This window comes from Rattus norvegicus, chromosome 19 (genome assembly GCF_021556685.1).
Source record: "Rattus norvegicus strain SHRSP/BbbUtx chromosome 19, alternate assembly SHRSP_T2T, whole genome shotgun sequence".
NCBI classification, from domain to species: Eukaryota; Metazoa; Chordata; class Mammalia; order Rodentia; family Muridae; genus Rattus; species Rattus norvegicus.
In genome coordinates this window covers 66,383,903-66,400,358 of record NC_141552.1, presented here as the reverse complement: position 1 = coordinate 66,400,358, position 16,456 = coordinate 66,383,903, and the positions used below count along the sequence as shown (strand labels likewise).

Here is a 16,456-nt window from a genome sequence, read left to right as displayed (position 1 = left end):
AGGCCCAGGCAGCACCTCCCAGGAAGGCAAGCTGCCCCACCCAGGAAATACCCAAGGCTACTGGGGAAGTAAGGAAGTAAGTGGCAGGATACGGCGGGGAGTGGGGGGGCGGGGCTTTCCAGACTGGACTGGAGCACTAGGGGTTCTGGGGAATACCAGAAATAGTGGAGTCCTTGGAGATTCTTGGAGTAAGGCTGTATGTGACTTAGTCACTGGGCATTTATTGAACACTTGTGTTCCAGACCCACGGGGAATGAGCTTTTTGGCCCCACACGGAAAGGGAATGTGCATCTTTGAGCCTGGTCGGCTGACCTCAGAGTCCAGTCGACAAATGGTGCAGTAGAAGCCTGGGACCATGACACCAAAAGCAAGCGGTGGGCCCAGGTCAACCCATTCCTGGGCCCTTGACCTATGGAGCAGACCTCTGTGGATTGGGGATGGGGCAGAGGCTCCCAGCACCCTCTTCCCACCTGCATCAGGAATAGCCAGCTGTGCTAACGTTCACTCTCTCTCAGGGAAATTTAGCCCAGGCCAACTACCACTGAGGCACTGTGTCTCAGCTAGGCTGGAGAAACGGCTCAGCAGTTAAGAGCACTTACTCTTGCAAAGGGCCAGGTTTCAACTCCCAGCAACGACATCTAACAATTCACAACCATCTTTAGCTCCACTTTTAAGAGACCCAGTGCACTCTTTGGGCCTCATGGACACTTAGAACACCCATACTATACATAAAGAATAAAAGTTAAAGTCAGGGGCTGGAGCGATGGCTCAGCAATTAAGAGCACTGACTGCTCTTCCAGAGGTCCTGAGTTCATTTCCAGAAACTATGGTGGCTCGCAACCATCTGTAATGGGATCTGATGCCCTCTTCTGGTGTGTCTGAAGACAGCTACAGTGTTCTCATATAAAATAGTTAGAGAGAGAGAGAGAATATGAATATGAATTGCAAGTTGAAAAGTTGAAGCTGGGAGTGTGGCTCAACGGGTAGTGCGCCTGCCCGTCACACAGGAAGCTCCAGGTTAGATCCCTAGCACATAAAACCGAACGTGGTGGACTAATCTGGCTACATGAGCTCCCATCTCAAAAAGAAAAAAGTTAAAGCAATAACAACCACACGCTCATTGGGTTGGGGAAACGTTTGGAAACTGGACAGTGCTGTAGGACATGATGGTGCAGGGAGGACATAGCTGTGGAGGAAAGGAGCACATGCCAGCTTACAGTCCTAGGCAATGTAAGTCTGCATGGCCTCCACCTTGCAAACCTGCCTGGGATGACAGTAAATGTGAATTCCAGGCCACAACAATAGTTGTAGGACAGCCAGAGCTACACACACATATTCTCTCTCTCTCTCTCTCTCTCTCTCTCTCTCTCTCTCTCTCTCTCTCTCTCTCTCTCTCTCTCACACACACACACACACACACACACACACACAGGGGAGGGGAGGGTGGGGGAAGAACGTCAATATAAGGTTAAGGCTCATACTAGTCCAGAATAACCTCTAAATTACAAGTGGAAAACAAGAGACATTTGCAGGTGAACACTAGCTTTGCCATTAGTGTAACACAGTTTTTGCAATGCTAGAGACTAAACCTGGGGCCTTACACATACTAGGCAATTGTTCTACCGTTGGGCCACACCCCTGCCCCCAAGGCCTCTCCTTTTTCTGTTAACTCCCTCTTTATGCTGCAGCTGGGATCCAGGCTTGTCTCAGAACAAGGCAGGCATGGAATCTGTCATGATTTGTCACGAGTTAAACCATGTCACGTTGAGTTAAAGCAACCTCAAAAGCCAACCAAGGTCCCCTTTGGACTGGTGGGCTCACAACAGAAGACCTCTATTCAGTGAGCACAAGCAGGATGCCTGAGGACTGCTGCCTACTTACACTATTTGAAGTCCTCCGACTCAGGGAAATTCTACAAGGCAGAGACCTTCCCTGTGCCAGGTTCTATTTTTATCAAGCTCGGCCTAGGTTTGGTGACCTGGAGAGATAAGAGGTACATGCTATCCAGGAATGGATTGAGCAAAAGATACTGCTTATGTGAAGCTTGGGTGTTAGGATTAAGAAGGTGCCTGAGGGGCTGGAGAGATGGCTCAGCGGTTAAGAGCACCCAACTGCTCTTCCAGAGGTCATGAGTTCAATTCCCAGCAACCACATGGTGGCTCACAACCATCTGTAAAGAGATCTGATGCCCTCTTCTGGTGTATCTGAAGACAGCTACAGTGTACTTATATATAATAAATAAATCTTTAAAAAAAAAAAAAAAAAAAAAAGGTGCCTGAGGTCCTGAGTGAATTGTGTAAGACCGCAGTAAGTCGAGGAACAGTTTCCCTGAAGTCACCCAGACTGATTCTTGGTGACTACATGATCCAGGTCAGTTTTGCAGACCTGCAGGTCACACATTTAAGGAGCACCTTCTCCTGGAGGATGAATACATTCATCCTACCTCAAATGCTCCCTAACCTATTTTCTCGGACTAAGAAATGAAGTACCAGAGAACAGAGAACAAAGCCAGCAGAGGCCCTCCTGGGTGCCTCCTGCTCTGTTATTTGTGTGTTAAGTGTCTTGTCTGCCAGCAGAGGATGTTGGCAACTGGAGTTAGAGCTGGTTGTGAGCTGCCACACTCAGACCCACTGGGCAATCCACCACCCCACCCGTTTTAAATCGTACCTAAATACACGTGTTTGACCTCCTTTGGTCCATGATCAGCCCGCCTAGATAGGCCCCGCCTAGCTGGTATTTGGCTATTCTGTGGGTTGACTTGAGGAGCCAAAATCCAGTCTGGTTCAGACCTGCTCCAGTGGCACATCTTGGAGACATGTATTACACAACCACTGTGTACTCCCACTCCCTGGCCCGTAACTAGGCGATTACCGACCTCAGACTGGTGGAAAGACTGGAGACAGTGAATCTGAGAGGACCTCAAAAGGTGAGCTGCGAGGGAGAGCCACGCCCAGCTTCGCCCAGGCCGCGCCCACACCACCACCCTCCTACTTCGCTGAAAGGGCGGCACCCGACTCCAGCCTCGCCCCCAACGTCACAACCAAGGCCAAGGGGCGGGCTTGACACTCTGCGGAAGAGCGAGGATAGACCCAGGCCCAAGCGGAGCTCTCTGGGATAGCTGGCGACTAGCAGGTAGCACCGCCGCCCTTGGGGACGGTCGGTGGGAGAGGGGTTTTGGTTGCAAGAGGTTCAGCTGATGGGAGCAGTGCTGTTGATACGAGGATGATCAGCAAGCGGTGCTGAAGGTGTCACGGGGAGGGGAGGCTGTAGATACTGTGGTCACTGAGCTGTCTCATGGCTGAAGGGGATCATAGATCCCGGGACTTGCTAAGCTCTCAAGGTCCCTATTTCCAGGTTGGAGGGGGCCCTGGAGTTGCTGGGTGCGGGGTGGAGAGTGGCACAGCTGAGATGATATGGTCTCTAGTTTGACACCTCGTCCCGCGCTCGGTCAGGATGGGCAGCAGCTCGCTGTCGGAGGACTATCGCCTGTGCCTGGAGCGTGAGCTGCGGCGCGGCCGCGCGGGCGTCTGTGGCGATCCCTCGCTGCGCGCGGTGCTCTGGCAGATTCTGGTGGAGGACTTCGACCTGCACGGGGCGCTTCAGGACGATGCGCTGGCACTGTTCACTGATGGCCTGTGGGGCCGTGCTGACCTGGCGCCAGCCCTCCGCGATCTGGCCCGCGCCTTCGAACTCCTAGAGCTGGCCGCTGTGCACCTGTACCTGCTGCCCTGGAGAAAGGAGTTCACCACCATCAAGGTACGGTGTTAGTGATGCTCCTTCACTCCCTTCCTGGTCCGACTGCTGGGGGCTGCAGGCCCTCTTCAGGGGAGGGTTCTGCGCTGAGGGGTCGTGGGCGTTGGGATTGCATGCCTATCAGTCATTGACCTAGAACTTACATGGCTGTCCTCAGAGTAGTCTCACTGCCCTAGTTGCCATGGAAATTCTAGGGTAGCTGTGGGTGGGTGAGGGAGGTATTTGATGTCCTATGGTCATCTTAACTCCTCTAGGATGTGGACTGGTCCCTTCTGTAAAAGGAGGCTGCTAAGACTGGGAAGAGAACGGCAGGGGTCTTGTTCCTGCCTAGGTCCAGGTTAGGTGGCCAGGTCCAGGGCTGGCTTAGTCCTGAGGTCAGATGGCAGACCACCTAGAGGGGGCAGGGCCGCTCTGAGCTAATTTTGAGTGGGAAGGCAATGACGTCAGTAAGCACGTGGGCGAGGTAAACCTCCACTGGTTGTCATGGCAGCGTCTCCCCCTCCACACCCCATCAGCCTGCTGCTCCACAGGGACACCCGAGATCCCAGGACTTTCATTCATCCTGTGACGCTAGAGGCCCAGAGGACAGAGGCGGCGGCTTGGCCTTGACATTGTAGAGTTCAGAAAGTGTTGGGGTGGAACTGGCAAGGATAGAGCCTCCTAGCTGGGTAGTTTTTGGGGAAAGCCCCTTTTCTCTTCAGTCAAGGTGCAAAGACCAAAGAAGGGTGTTCTAGCCTGTGCTCCTTGTGTGTAGATGTCCTCTTCCTGAGGGTGCTGGGCACAGAAGTGCCCCAAGGGTGCCTAGAGCCGTTCTGGATGTTCACACTTGAGAAAGACCCACACTTAGCCTGCCCCTTTGGCCCGGTAGGTAGCTTTGATCTAGAAAGCACATTAGAGTCTGGAATACTAGAGTCGGGGAGGAAACAAAAACAATGGGCAGAACAGGATGTAAGAGGCTACCTGCCAGCTAGATGCGATGGAATATTCCTGTAGGCGGAGGCAGGAGGATGGTGAGTTTAGGGTCAAGCTGAGCTTTACAATAAGGACCTTGTCTTAAAAAAAAAAAAAAAAAAAAAAAAAAAAAAAAAAAAAAAAAAACGGGGTTGGGGATTTAGCTCAGTGGTAGAGCGCTTGCCTAGGAAGCGCAAGGCCCTGGGTTCGATCCCCAGCTCCGAAAAAAAAGAACCAAAAAAAAAAAAAAAAAAAAAGACCTGAGGGGCTAGGAATATGTCTCAGCGACACAATGTTTACCTAGCATACACACTTAGGTTCTCCCTTGGAGGTAAAAAATGTCTAAATCCAGGCTCACTCCAGACAGATGAAAACTATCTCAGGGGGTGAACACAACTTCAGAAGTGCACCCTTGGTGCAGTCAAGGCAGGACTGCATCCAGGATCCTTTATGGAAGAGCACACCTGACCAGGACCCTTCCTTACAGACCTTCTCAGGGGGCTATGTGCATGTGCTGAAGGGTGTACTCTCTGAGGAGCTCCTGACTCGAAGCTTCCAGAAGATGGGCTACGTGCGCAGGGACAACCACCGCCTAATGGTGACCACCCCACCCCCTGCCTGCCAGCTGGTGCAGGTGGCTCTGGGCTGCTTTGCTCTCCGGTTGGAGTGTGAGATCCTAGGTGAGGTGCTGACCCAGCTGGGTACCAGTGTGCTACCAGCTGAGGAGCTGCTCCGAGCTCGAAGGGCTAGTGGGGATGTGGCCTCCTGTGTAGCCTGGCTTCAGCAGCGGCTGGCCCAAGATGAGGAGCCCCCACCCCTGCCCCCTCGAGGCACACCTGCTGCTTATGGGGCCTCAGTGGACCTGTACCAGGACCTGCAGGAAGACGAGAGCTCAGAGGCCAGTCTGTATGGTGAGCCTTCGCCGGGCCTGGACTCACCTCCTGTGGAACTGGCCTATAGGCCACCACTCTGGGAGCAGAGTGCCAAACTATGGGGCTCTGGAGGCCAGTCCTGGGACACCCCAGCTGATGAGCTACACCGGGCCAGCAGCCCACCATACGGGGCTCTGGAAGAGGAGCTGGAGCCAGAACCCTCTGCTTTCTCCTTCCTCTCTCTGCGCCGGGAGCTGAGTCGGTCAGGGGACTTAGCTCCCCCTGAATCCCCTTCAAGCCCTGGGCAAGCCAGCCCCCGTCACAGGCAGGCAGAAGGAGCAGCACCCTCGGCCTACGGGCCGGCTGTTGAGCCTCTGAGCTACCAGGCTCATAGCTGCTTGAGCCCTGGCAACCTACCCACCCTCTGCTGTGACACTTGCCGCCAGCTACACGCTACCCACTGCACTGCCCTATCTGCCTGCCGCCCGACTCATTCACTGCGCATACTTCTTGGTGACAACCAGAGACGCCTGTGGCTGCAACGAGCACAGGTGGATACCCTGCTCTATGACAGTCCTGGGGCCCATCCCTAGGCCCAGGTGGACCCCAAGTCTTCTGGGGACACAGTTTTCACGGTGCTTCTTTTAGGAAAGGGCCTAGGCCACTGACTCCCCTGGCCTTCCTATTCCCCAGGGGAGTCCAGGACCTGCAGGTGAAAGAGGGTAGAGCCTTCATGGAATGCTCTTGCCTGGTGCCCTACCAGACATCCTCACTGACATGCCCGTGTCAGCCCTGGTGCAGCAGGCCGAGCTCAATCAACAAGATCCTTCCCTCATGTCCCTCTCCTCACGCCCAGATGTGCTGGGTAGAGAAGTCCAGGTTACCCATGTTACAGTACCCAAACTCACTTTAAGACCCCAGCCTATGAACTGCCTGAAGCTCCCTACCTGACCCCTGCAGTCTATGACTGAGGATGTCCCTCTCTCCATGTACTGAGAAACCTCACCCAGGGGTTTGCTCAAGAGACTGCAGGTGACACAGTAAGATCGCTGAGTTAGGTTTGTGCCATGTGGGAGGGTCTGAAAGAACAGAGCTAACTTAGCTGTGAGGACCCCGGTTCACCTCTGCTGTTAGTAAGGAGGCATTGCAAAAACAGTGGGAGGCACACTCCCAGGCAGTGGGAGGAGCTGTCACCCCCATCCAGCAGGAATGATTCTCAGCAATCAGCTGCCTACCAACCAAGGGGGAAGTGCACACAGGCCACTTCCCGGGCGACTGCCAAAAAGCAGCTCACTGCCCCTTGGAGCTCATTCTGGGCACAGAGCTAACCAGGAAGAATTATACCCTCATCTCCCATGGGGGTAGCCCAGGACCCCTCATTAGGGCCCCTAAACCACTCATCCTCAGGAGGGGGATAATAAAGGGCTGGGTTTTCATCAACCACTCAGAGGCCCAGACTCCGAGATCACCATTCTGCAAACACTCCCTCTAGTGGCACCCCATCAGCCAAGCCTGTTCCCACTCCTCCTGCAGGCCCGCAGAGGACACTGTCCCCCCTCAACTGAGTCTGTTCCTACTCCTCCTGCAGGCCCACAGAGGACACTGTCCCCCCTCAGCTGAGTCTGTTCCCACTCCTCATGCAGGCCTCTCAGAGGACACTGTCCCCCCTCAGCCAAGCCTGTTCCCACTCCTCCTGCAGGCCCGCAGAGGACACTGTCCCCCCTCAGCTGAGTCTGTTCCTACTCCTCATGCAGGCCTCTCAGAGGATGCTGTCCCCCCTCAGCTGAGTCTGTTCCTACTCCTCATGCAGGCCTCTCAGAGGACACTGTCCCCCCTCAGCCAAGCCTGTTCCTACTCCTCCTACAGGCCCCTCAGAGGACGCTGTCCATGTTGCATGGATCGAACCCCCACAGTACATTAAAGGATTGCCAAACTGTCTACTGGAAAAGCTTTTTATCTCTCCTCCCCCGGAAAAGCAATCCACCCATTCTCTCCCTGGGCACCAGTGCCAGCCACACCCACTGAAAGCTTTCATTCTGACAGTTGTCAAAGTATTCTATCCCAACTGACACCTGCTCCCTCCTTCCCACCTGAAGCCCCATCAACCCTGCCAGGGTGACTATAGCTTATCTGTCCTGGGCGGCTCCTAGTCGCCAAGCAAGAACAGTTATGATCTCCTGGGCCTGTTCATTCCAGGCTGGTGCCCAGCTTCAGTTCCAACATATACTGACTGGGGCCCTTAGGCCTCTCAGCACCAGCTCTGTCCCCCAAGAAGCCAGGCTTCACTGATAGACAAGATAGGCCACCAGATGGTGCTACAATAGTTCTATCCTGGGTACCCCACTCAGCAACCTCCCTGTCCATGTCAGGGAGGAGTCAGCTGAAGAGGCTGGCCAATTGGAAGAGGCAAAGGCCTGTTGGCCTGGAGCCCCCCCCCCCCCCCCCCAGTCGTTGGCTGATGATCCATGAGGATTTGGAAGGGTGGGCTGGACTCATTCAGGGCCGGCATCGTTTGCTCTGCCCCTCAGTGGCAGCTGGGGCAGCACGCTTGTTACGGTGGTGGGGGAAGGTAGGCATGAGCTCCGGCTCGCAGGCTGCAGGAGAAGGGCAGCTTCAGGGCTGGCCTGGAAAGGGCTCGGGTGGAGCATGCTCCAGGTCTAGAAAGGACTCCTCACTTAAGCTGGCCATCCGTTCCCTTCCTTCTCCCCTGTGGAGACTGCCCGGGAACCCACCCAATGTGGATAAACAGGCCTTCTTGTCATGCCCTAAGAGAACCTAAGGAGGTCTGGAGAACTTACGTAGGGGCTTCTCCTTGAAGTAGGAACTCTCCAGGCAGTCTCCTGCTGTTGCCCTGGAGAATGACAGTGACCTGTGACCTTAGAGGGGCCTACTTTACTCAAAACAGCCACCCTCAACAGCCCAATTCAACTTCCAACAAATGGGAACCAGAGACCTAGAAACTCTGACCAAGGGCCACTCAAACTGGACACCTGGCACCTATGGGTGTCTGCGTATGTCTGAGAAGTGGGCATCTGTGGTCTGAGTCATGAGAAACCGTCTTTAAAACATTTGTTGAATTGAGATGGCTCAGTGCTAGACTGCCTGCCTAGTGTGTGTGCAAGGAAGGCCTTAGTTTCCATTCCAACACCATAAAAGGTGAATTAAGGATCTGGGTTTACGGTGTCCTTCCATCTCTGCAGAAGTCAGGGGTTGGGCCCATGGAGCCACCTACAGGTGAGGGCTGTACCTTTTCTTAGGGTCATACATGAAGAGGAAGTTGAGCAGGCGCAGTCCGGCCTCTGAGAGCCATGGGAACTTGTGCTTGAGGTTGTTGTAGGGCTGTTTCCTCAGGCTGTACTGGCCGGCCAGGGGCAGCTTGGAGAAACCCTGTGAGAGGCAGGGGCTGGAGTGACAGAGCCACTAAGCATGGATGGGGACTGAGGTGGTGACATAGATGGAGTCTGTAACACCCACAGGCCAGATATTCTCACTCGGTGTCCCCAACAGCTGTACGATCAAGTCGATCTGGTGGATCTCGGAAGTGCCAGGGAGAAGGGGCTTATGGGCCAGCAGCTCTGCCAGGATGCAGCCAACAGCCCTGTAGGAGCAGCCAATCTCTGCTTAGCATCATAGCAACACACTCAAGAAGTAGGCAGGCCATAAGGCTCTCCCCCAGGTCTGCAGTGCCTCTCGAGAACCTGAGGCCCGAGACAGTGAGTGAGCACTCCAGACATGTTCTCACGCCCCCGGGGGACCACAGTCAGGTTCATCCCCACCACACCAGTCCTGATCCCCCTGACCAGGGCTGACCTCCAGGGCCAGGTGACTTGAGGCCCTAGGAGCAGAAACCACTCCTACCACATGTCGATGCTGGTAGTCTGGGTAGTAGTTCCAAGCAGCAGCTCTGGGGCTCGGTACCTGCAGACAAAGGCCCCATTTTACCTCTGGTCAGCCCTTCTTCAGCCTGAGCTCCTTCAGAGTCCACAGTGGCCCATGGACTACCTTCCACCCTAAGCCTGAGAGAGCTGCCATGTCTGACTCATAAGAACCAATGGATCCAGGCACAGCTATGCCGTTGTCAGCTTTCAGACAGCAGTCACGGAACACAGCTGAGGCCATATAAGGATCCTGATGAGGATGTGAGAGACATCAATGTCCTGCCCTTAGCCACAGCCACATTCTGCCTTAAAACTACCACAGAAGGCCAGGCAGTGCTGGCGCACACCTTTAATCCCAGCACAGAGGCAGGCAGATCTATCATCCATCCATCCATCCATCCATCCATCCATCCATCCATCCATCCATCCATCTCTAGGAGTTCAAGGCCAGCTTGGTCTATAGAGTGAGTTCAGAGCAGGCTACAGAGAAACCCTTTCTGGAAACCCCCATACCACCCCTCTCCAACCTTACTCTCCCCCAAGCCCCCCAAAAGAACCTGAAGAAAGCTAACTTGAAAGAACGACACAGAGGTAGGATGTTTATGGCTACGTCAGTGTGCGGTGGCATTCCTGTCTGTGCTATGTCACAGTGCGGTGGCATTCTTGTCTGTGCTATGTGTCACAGTGTGGTGGCATTCCTGTCTGTGCTATGTCACAGTGCGGTGGCATTCCTGTGCTTATGTCACAGCGCGGTGGCATTCCTGTCTGTGGTGTTTTTGTTTTCAAGACAGGGTTTCTCATTGCAGCCAGGCTGTCCTGGCCTCAACTCAGAGATCTGCCTGACTCTGTCCCCCGAGGGCTGGGACAAAGGTGCAGCCGCCGTCCGTCCAGCACAGGATGGCATCCATCCCAACAAAGCCGAGTTCTTGAGGCCACTGAGCCTGGCTCTGTTCTGAGCAGTGTGTCCCCCATACAGCTTCTAGACTCTCAAGGCCCTTTTGAGGTATCTGCCACAATGTAAGGGATGCTGGGGAAGACGTACAAATCCCATAGGCCACCGAGACTCTAAGGAACTCACCAGAGGGTAACAACCTTGGGAGTCATTGGCTTTACTGGAACACCATAGGCCCGAGCCAGGCCGAAATCGGCTGCGGCAGAGGAGAGGAAAAAAGATTATCACTGAGGAGGACTGCTTACTGCTGCTTTCTGCAAAGAGAACTGGACTACGGTGGCCTGGGGCTAGGACGACAGACAAGTCAGCTCTGGTTTCCAGAGCCACACGGACATCCCTACCCCAAAAGGCACGCTCAAAGAAACCCACCTCCACATACACAGGGTCAGCGCCCAGCACCCACCTGTCTTCACACAGCCCTTATCTGTCATGAGCAAGTTGGACACCTTCAGGTCCCTGGGTCAGAAAGAAAGCAATGGTTTTCCAAGGAAGTGAGTTCCCAAGGGGCAGCCAGGCTCACCACAGCCCGACACACTTTTCTGGCATTTAACTGGGCTTTTCTAAAATCAAAAAGGCGCAGAGAGGCCATGCCTTGTTTCTCACGTCTTACTACAGCAGCCCAGCACAAAGGTCAGACAAGAGGACTCCACATCTCGCAGGCATCTCTAGAGACAGCAGCTCCTGGCCTAAGACTCTGGGTAGGTGCTCTCCACTGAAGGCTTCAGGCTGCTGCCTTCCCACCCACACCTACTTCCCAGAAAAGTGAGGGCTGATTAGACTTGTTTGATCTAAGAGCCTTGCCTGGGGGCAGTCAGAGATTTCTAGTGGATGTCTGCTCCTCTCTTGAATATATTTCAGAATGAGACACTGGGGCACGGCGGCTGTTCCTGGCCCACTCCCTGCCCCCCTCAGACACGCCCTCCCTTCCTCCTGGCCGCCCCGCCCACCTGTGGATGATGAAGCTCCGGTGCAGGTACTGAAGGCCTCGAAGCACTTGCAGCAGGATGCACTTAACCTGAGGAGGGCCAGACACAGGGTGGAGAGCGTCGACACGCTGCCTGGAGGTCACCAGCACCTCCAGAGTGTGGCTGTGGCTATGTCCTGCACAACTAAGACAGAACTGCAGTAGACTTAGTTACTGTGTATATATGAACATGTATGTGGAACCCATGTTTGCGTGCAGTGTATGTGTGGGCATGTTTGCATTAGTCTAATGATAAGGAGGTTGACATCAAGTGTCAGCAACTGCTTTCCGTGTTATATATGACAGCAGCATCTTTCCTTTGAACCCAGGGCTGACCCAATTGGCTGCTCTACCTAGCAGGCTGGCCTAGAACAGCTGGGATCAGAACTCCAGCCCCTCACTCGCATGCACACATGTACTTTACCCACCCCCCAACCCCCAGCCATTTCTCCAGTCCCTCTTTCCTTTCCAGTGGCCTGCCACATGGACCGAGAAGACCTAGAGCCAACAGGCCTGTGCAACAGATACTGTGCAAGAGGCACTGGGTAACTCCATCCACTTCTGGCTGTCACATTCAACAAAGCTATCCACCAACCAGGGAGCGCCTCCCTCTCACACCTGGGCCTCCGAGAAGGGCGTTGGCATATTTTCCAATAGGCTGGCCAGATCTTGTTCACAGTAACCCATGACCAGGAAGATGCTAGACGGAAAAGAGAGAAAACACATGGCATCCTCTGTTTTCTCCCTGGCAGGCACAGAGGTCGGGCCTGCTGTAGGCAGGTTAGCCTTTGTGTGGGGCAGACGCAGGAGACCACACACCTCTCCAGGTGGTTGCCAACAACCACCTCCTTCAGCTCCACAATGTTGGGATGGCGGAGACGCAGGAGCAGTGTGATTTCACGCAGGCTGCTGATGGGGATGCCTGAAACCAAAGGTGCTCAGTGAACTCCACTCAGGGCCACATCCTGTCCTCCTGCCAGGGACAACTTTGGTGACACCGACACCACTCTTACTCGTGCATTCATTATGGGGCGAATGGGTTTGGAGAGAATGTACAATTTTTTTTTTTTTTTTGGTTCTTTTTTTTCGGAGCTGGGGACCGAACCCAGGGCCTTGCGCTTCCTAGGCAAGCGCTCTACCACTGAGCTAAATCCCCAACCCCAAGAATGTATAATTTTAAAGCTGGCCAAGGGGAGGAAGGGCTGAGGGTGGTGACAGGCTGGGCCAGCTCCTTAACTACGATGCACATCCCCCTCTCCACCCCCCCAAACCTCAGGTGGCCTGTGCTGGCCTGTGCTTTTATGCTCCTTCCTGCTCTAATGCCCCAAGGCAGGAAGGGTGGTCCTGCACCCTGTCCCCAGCTCACCATCTTTCTCTTTGTCCATCCGCACCTTCTTCAGGGCAACAATTTCATCCGTCTGCGTATCCCGGGCTCGATCTGAAACAGGAGCACATATGCCATGGAGTCTACCTCAAACACTGTCACAGCTCCATCTTGCCACATGGGGCCTCTCTTATGAGTTTACTGAAGTTCTTTTTCTTCTCTGACAACTTAATGTCCAGCAAAACTCAGTCCTTCCTCCATTCCCAAAATGTGAGCTTGGGAATTCTCATTTGAGCTGGATTGGGAGTTTCCGGTTTACTCTTGAGTGGACACCTGCCATCAACAACTCTTGTGGAGAGAAGCTCTCCCATGCAGCCTACTGCTCTGAGTTCACATGTGCAATACTCTAATACCAATGAAGGTAGTCTACCTAGGGGGAAGACATAACATAACGGATTGCGAGCATTTTGTTGGCCTCTGCGACTTCCAGATACTTGGCAAAAAACCTCCCAGCTATGGAGCTGCAAGGAGCTTTGGAAGTCAGTTATCTCCTCCACAGTACTCATCTGGATCGCTCACATTAGCAGCCTGATGCTTGTGTTCAAGTATCCCACTAGGGATTAACGTTTGAGAGCCAGCTTCGGCCTGGTCTGGAGTACAGAGTGCGATCCTTCCAGTCCCGACAGAGCTTTGTCTTGACCACTCACACACAATGCCATAGGTGCCCTCGCCAATCCGGTTCAGCTTCTCGAACTCCTTAACGCTTCGGCATCTTCCGAGCTGGAAGAGAGAGGCAGCCAGTGTGGGGATCTGGAAGCTACAGCACAAGTGGTGTCTCACCCATATCTGGCACTGAGACATCACTTGCATCTTGCTTACCAAACAGAAAGCAACCATGTATCTGGGGACGGACACCACTGGAATTACTTTGAAATACTGAAGCACACTGAAGATGGCCTACATATTCCCTCCCACCCCATGTTCCAGACGTCTGCTGTCTAGTGACAAATGGCCACAAGCCATGGACACAAACACCTCTGTGCAGGAGGATCCAGCCTCCAACACCGACTCACGGAGTAAGGAAAGCTATCCAGGGGTAACGATCTGTGAGATGTGGGAAGGGCTTCCAGACTGAGGAGAGCTAGCTGATCCACTTCCTTTTGCAGGCTGGGGTGGGGAGCAGGGTCAGGGGAGGCAACGAAACAAAAGTTAGCCCACTTATGGGAAACAGCTGCCTCTAGAATGTTAGGGGTCAGAGAAATAGCTTGCCCGGGCCATAGTATTCTGGGGTCTTATTGGGGAGTCTGTAACTTATGTGTTCATGGTGCGATGCCTTTATAGGTAGATTAACTGAGCATTTCTTGGATACAGAAGGACCTCAGCAAGGTTACAAAAGTCCCCTGCTGGCTTCCCGTCTCTTAAGAGCTCTGCCCTGGGTTTTATTACTTTCTGATGTCTGATGGCCCCCGTGGTCCACTCTTAGCTCACTCCCTCCCTCTCCTCATAGGCTCCCTGTTTACTCTGAAATTCCCTTCATCATGAGTTTGTGTTGCCACCTGAGTATGGCATAGCATCCCTTGTCAGATCTGCCCAAATTCTGGCAACACTTCCTGGCCCAAAACAAATGTCAACTCTTCTACAGTTTCTTACAGAATATACTGCTTTTCTCCAAAATCTCCACTCCTTTTTATTTTTGCTTATTTTTGAGTCCAGGTCTCACTTTGTGGCCTAGGCTCCCCTCCGACTTGGAGTGATCATCCTCAACCCCTTGACTGGGATTACAAGTGTGGACCACCACGCAGGACTGACATTTTTGACTTAAGGGATCAACAACCACTGCACTCGTGCATTTTCTCCCCCTTTAAGAAGGGGTTTCGCTACCTCAGATTTCAGCACAGTGCTCTGAGGCTCTTAGTTAGGTGTGCCTGGTGCTCTGAGGCTCGTAGTTATGACCTCGAAAGGCATAAACTATAAGTTAAAACATATGTGGGCTGCTGCAAAATCCTCGTCCCATCAACTGTGAGCAGAAATCGGCGCCCCTAAGGTTCACCCCCCGCATTACACAAAAGGGACAATCCGAGAACGCGAGGTGAGACGCCCCCATCCCGGCTGCAGGTGCCACGGGAACCTCCCACTCTTTTTTCTTTTCTTTTTTTTTTTTTTTTCGGTGCTGGGGACCGAACCCAGGGTCTTGCGCTTGCTAGGCAAGCGCTCTACCACTGAGCTAAATCCCCAACCCCGGAACCTCCCACTCTTTTCACCCGAGGTCGCACTCCCTCGGTCCCACCCCGCACCCGGCCTCTGGGCTGCGGATTTCTGCACACGCCACGGCAAACTCTGCGACTGATGTTCCTCCGACGCCGGAACCTCAAACTTTAACGCGACACGGCGAGCCCCTGCCACACAGCACCGCACGAGTGGCACCCCGTCGCACCCTGTGTTCTGGAGGCACGGTGAAGAAACCTTCCTTACGGATACACTTCAGTCGGATCTGATCCGACTCCAGGTCCACCTCCGCCATGCCCAAGCCGGTGCCGCCCTCTTCCGGCGCGCAGGCGTAACGCCCCTCGGCGCAGGCACATAACGTACTTCCGGTTTGTTCTGCACTTGGGCGAACATCTAACCCTCTCCGGGAGAGGAGGATCTGAGCAGACTAGAGAGGTTCCGGTCTCTTTTCAGCGTTAGATACAGACATGATTCCACAAAGTCTCCCAGATTGGTTTTGATCAGCTAGAAGAAAATGCTTCTTTTCCCTGTTTCCCATTTAAGTGAGACCAATTACAGCCATCAGCAGCGCTTTCTGCTCTTCCAGGAAACTACCACAAATCAGAGCTATGTTTTTTGACAGTGGTTGGGTACCTTCATGAAAGCTGGATCCGCTGGCACCCAGTCCTTCCTGAGGCCAACCTCGTCCCCATCACTAGCCAAGGACAACACAGAAGCCTTGTACAGCCAGGGCATCGTACACGAGGGCATAAAGAGCTGCATTTCCTGCTCTTCCTTTCCACTCCTTATTTGTCTTCCTGAGTTGGGGAAAGTTGCTTGGTTCTGAACATAACTGGGAATTGATGTACTGACCACTGGAGAGCAACTCAAACCCAAGTGGGTCTGCGAGGCTGCACTCAGCTCTTGGACTGTGTATTGGGACTCAGAACACCGATTGGCTCTGATCCTTTGTGCAGGGTTTATACAGATTAGGAAGATGAATGTCCCTGCTTCTGTATGGCCAGAGCGCAGGCCCGGGTGGGCACTGGGTTAACGCTAGGCGGATTAGTTGGTATTTGGACGTGGTGGCATATGCCAGTAATCATAGGACTTTGGAGACCGAGGCCAGAAGGTTCTGAGTTCAAAGCTAGAATAGGGTACATAGTCTATCTCAAAACAAAAGGCTTTCTCAATAATAAATCATAAATAATAATACTGTAATATTTCTAACAGATTGTTTGCCATTTAAATTTTTTTAACTTTGAAATTCAGTTTTCCTCAGGGCACACCGTCACACACCTGGAATTGCAGCAGTCAGGAGGCTGAGGCTGGAAGATTGCTGTGTGTTCAAGGCTGGCCTGGGCTATACAGTGAATTCCGATCCAGACTGGATTGGATATGACATCCTATCCCTGTCTCAAAAACAATCAGGCTGGGACTGCAGCTCCGTGGGGGAGCATCTGCCTAGCACTGTGTTAAGTCCTAGGGTCACTTCTTAGCAGGACACAAACAAATCAGTTTTGAAAGTTAGTGGCTTCCAGACAGTTCCAGTGGGCT

At 53.4% G+C, this 16,456-nt stretch overlaps 2 protein-coding genes across 29 annotated transcripts; one reads left to right on the top strand and one right to left on the bottom strand.

Moving 5' to 3' along the window:
• Nucleotides 1-189: 189 nt before the first annotated feature.
• Nucleotides 190-15,237, bottom strand: Cdk10 (cyclin-dependent kinase 10). 28 transcript variants are annotated; one of them, XM_087594933.1, is made up of 14 exons: nt 15,129-15,237; nt 13,768-13,861; nt 13,402-13,474; nt 12,737-12,808; nt 12,190-12,292; nt 11,989-12,070; nt 11,354-11,421; nt 10,810-10,862; nt 10,533-10,602; nt 9,435-9,494; nt 9,051-9,174; nt 8,824-8,963; nt 8,375-8,427; nt 190-3,728 (listed from the first exon to the last, which is right to left on the bottom strand). In XM_087594933.1, the coding sequence occupies exons 4-14, from the start codon at nt 12,753-12,755 to the stop codon at nt 3,694-3,696; spliced, it is 807 nt and encodes a 268-aa protein (XP_087451059.1). In that variant the 5' UTR covers nt 12,756-12,808; nt 13,402-13,474; nt 13,768-13,861; nt 15,129-15,237; the 3' UTR covers nt 190-3,693.
• Nucleotides 3,065-7,514, top strand: Spata2L (spermatogenesis associated 2-like). The gene is made up of 3 exons (NM_001109133.2): nt 3,065-3,132; nt 3,453-3,756; nt 5,192-7,514. The coding sequence occupies exons 2-3, from the start codon at nt 3,454-3,456 to the stop codon at nt 6,167-6,169; spliced, it is 1,281 nt and encodes a 426-aa protein (NP_001102603.1). The 5' UTR covers nt 3,065-3,132; nt 3,453; the 3' UTR covers nt 6,170-7,514.
• Nucleotides 15,238-16,456: the final 1,219 nt, after the last annotated feature.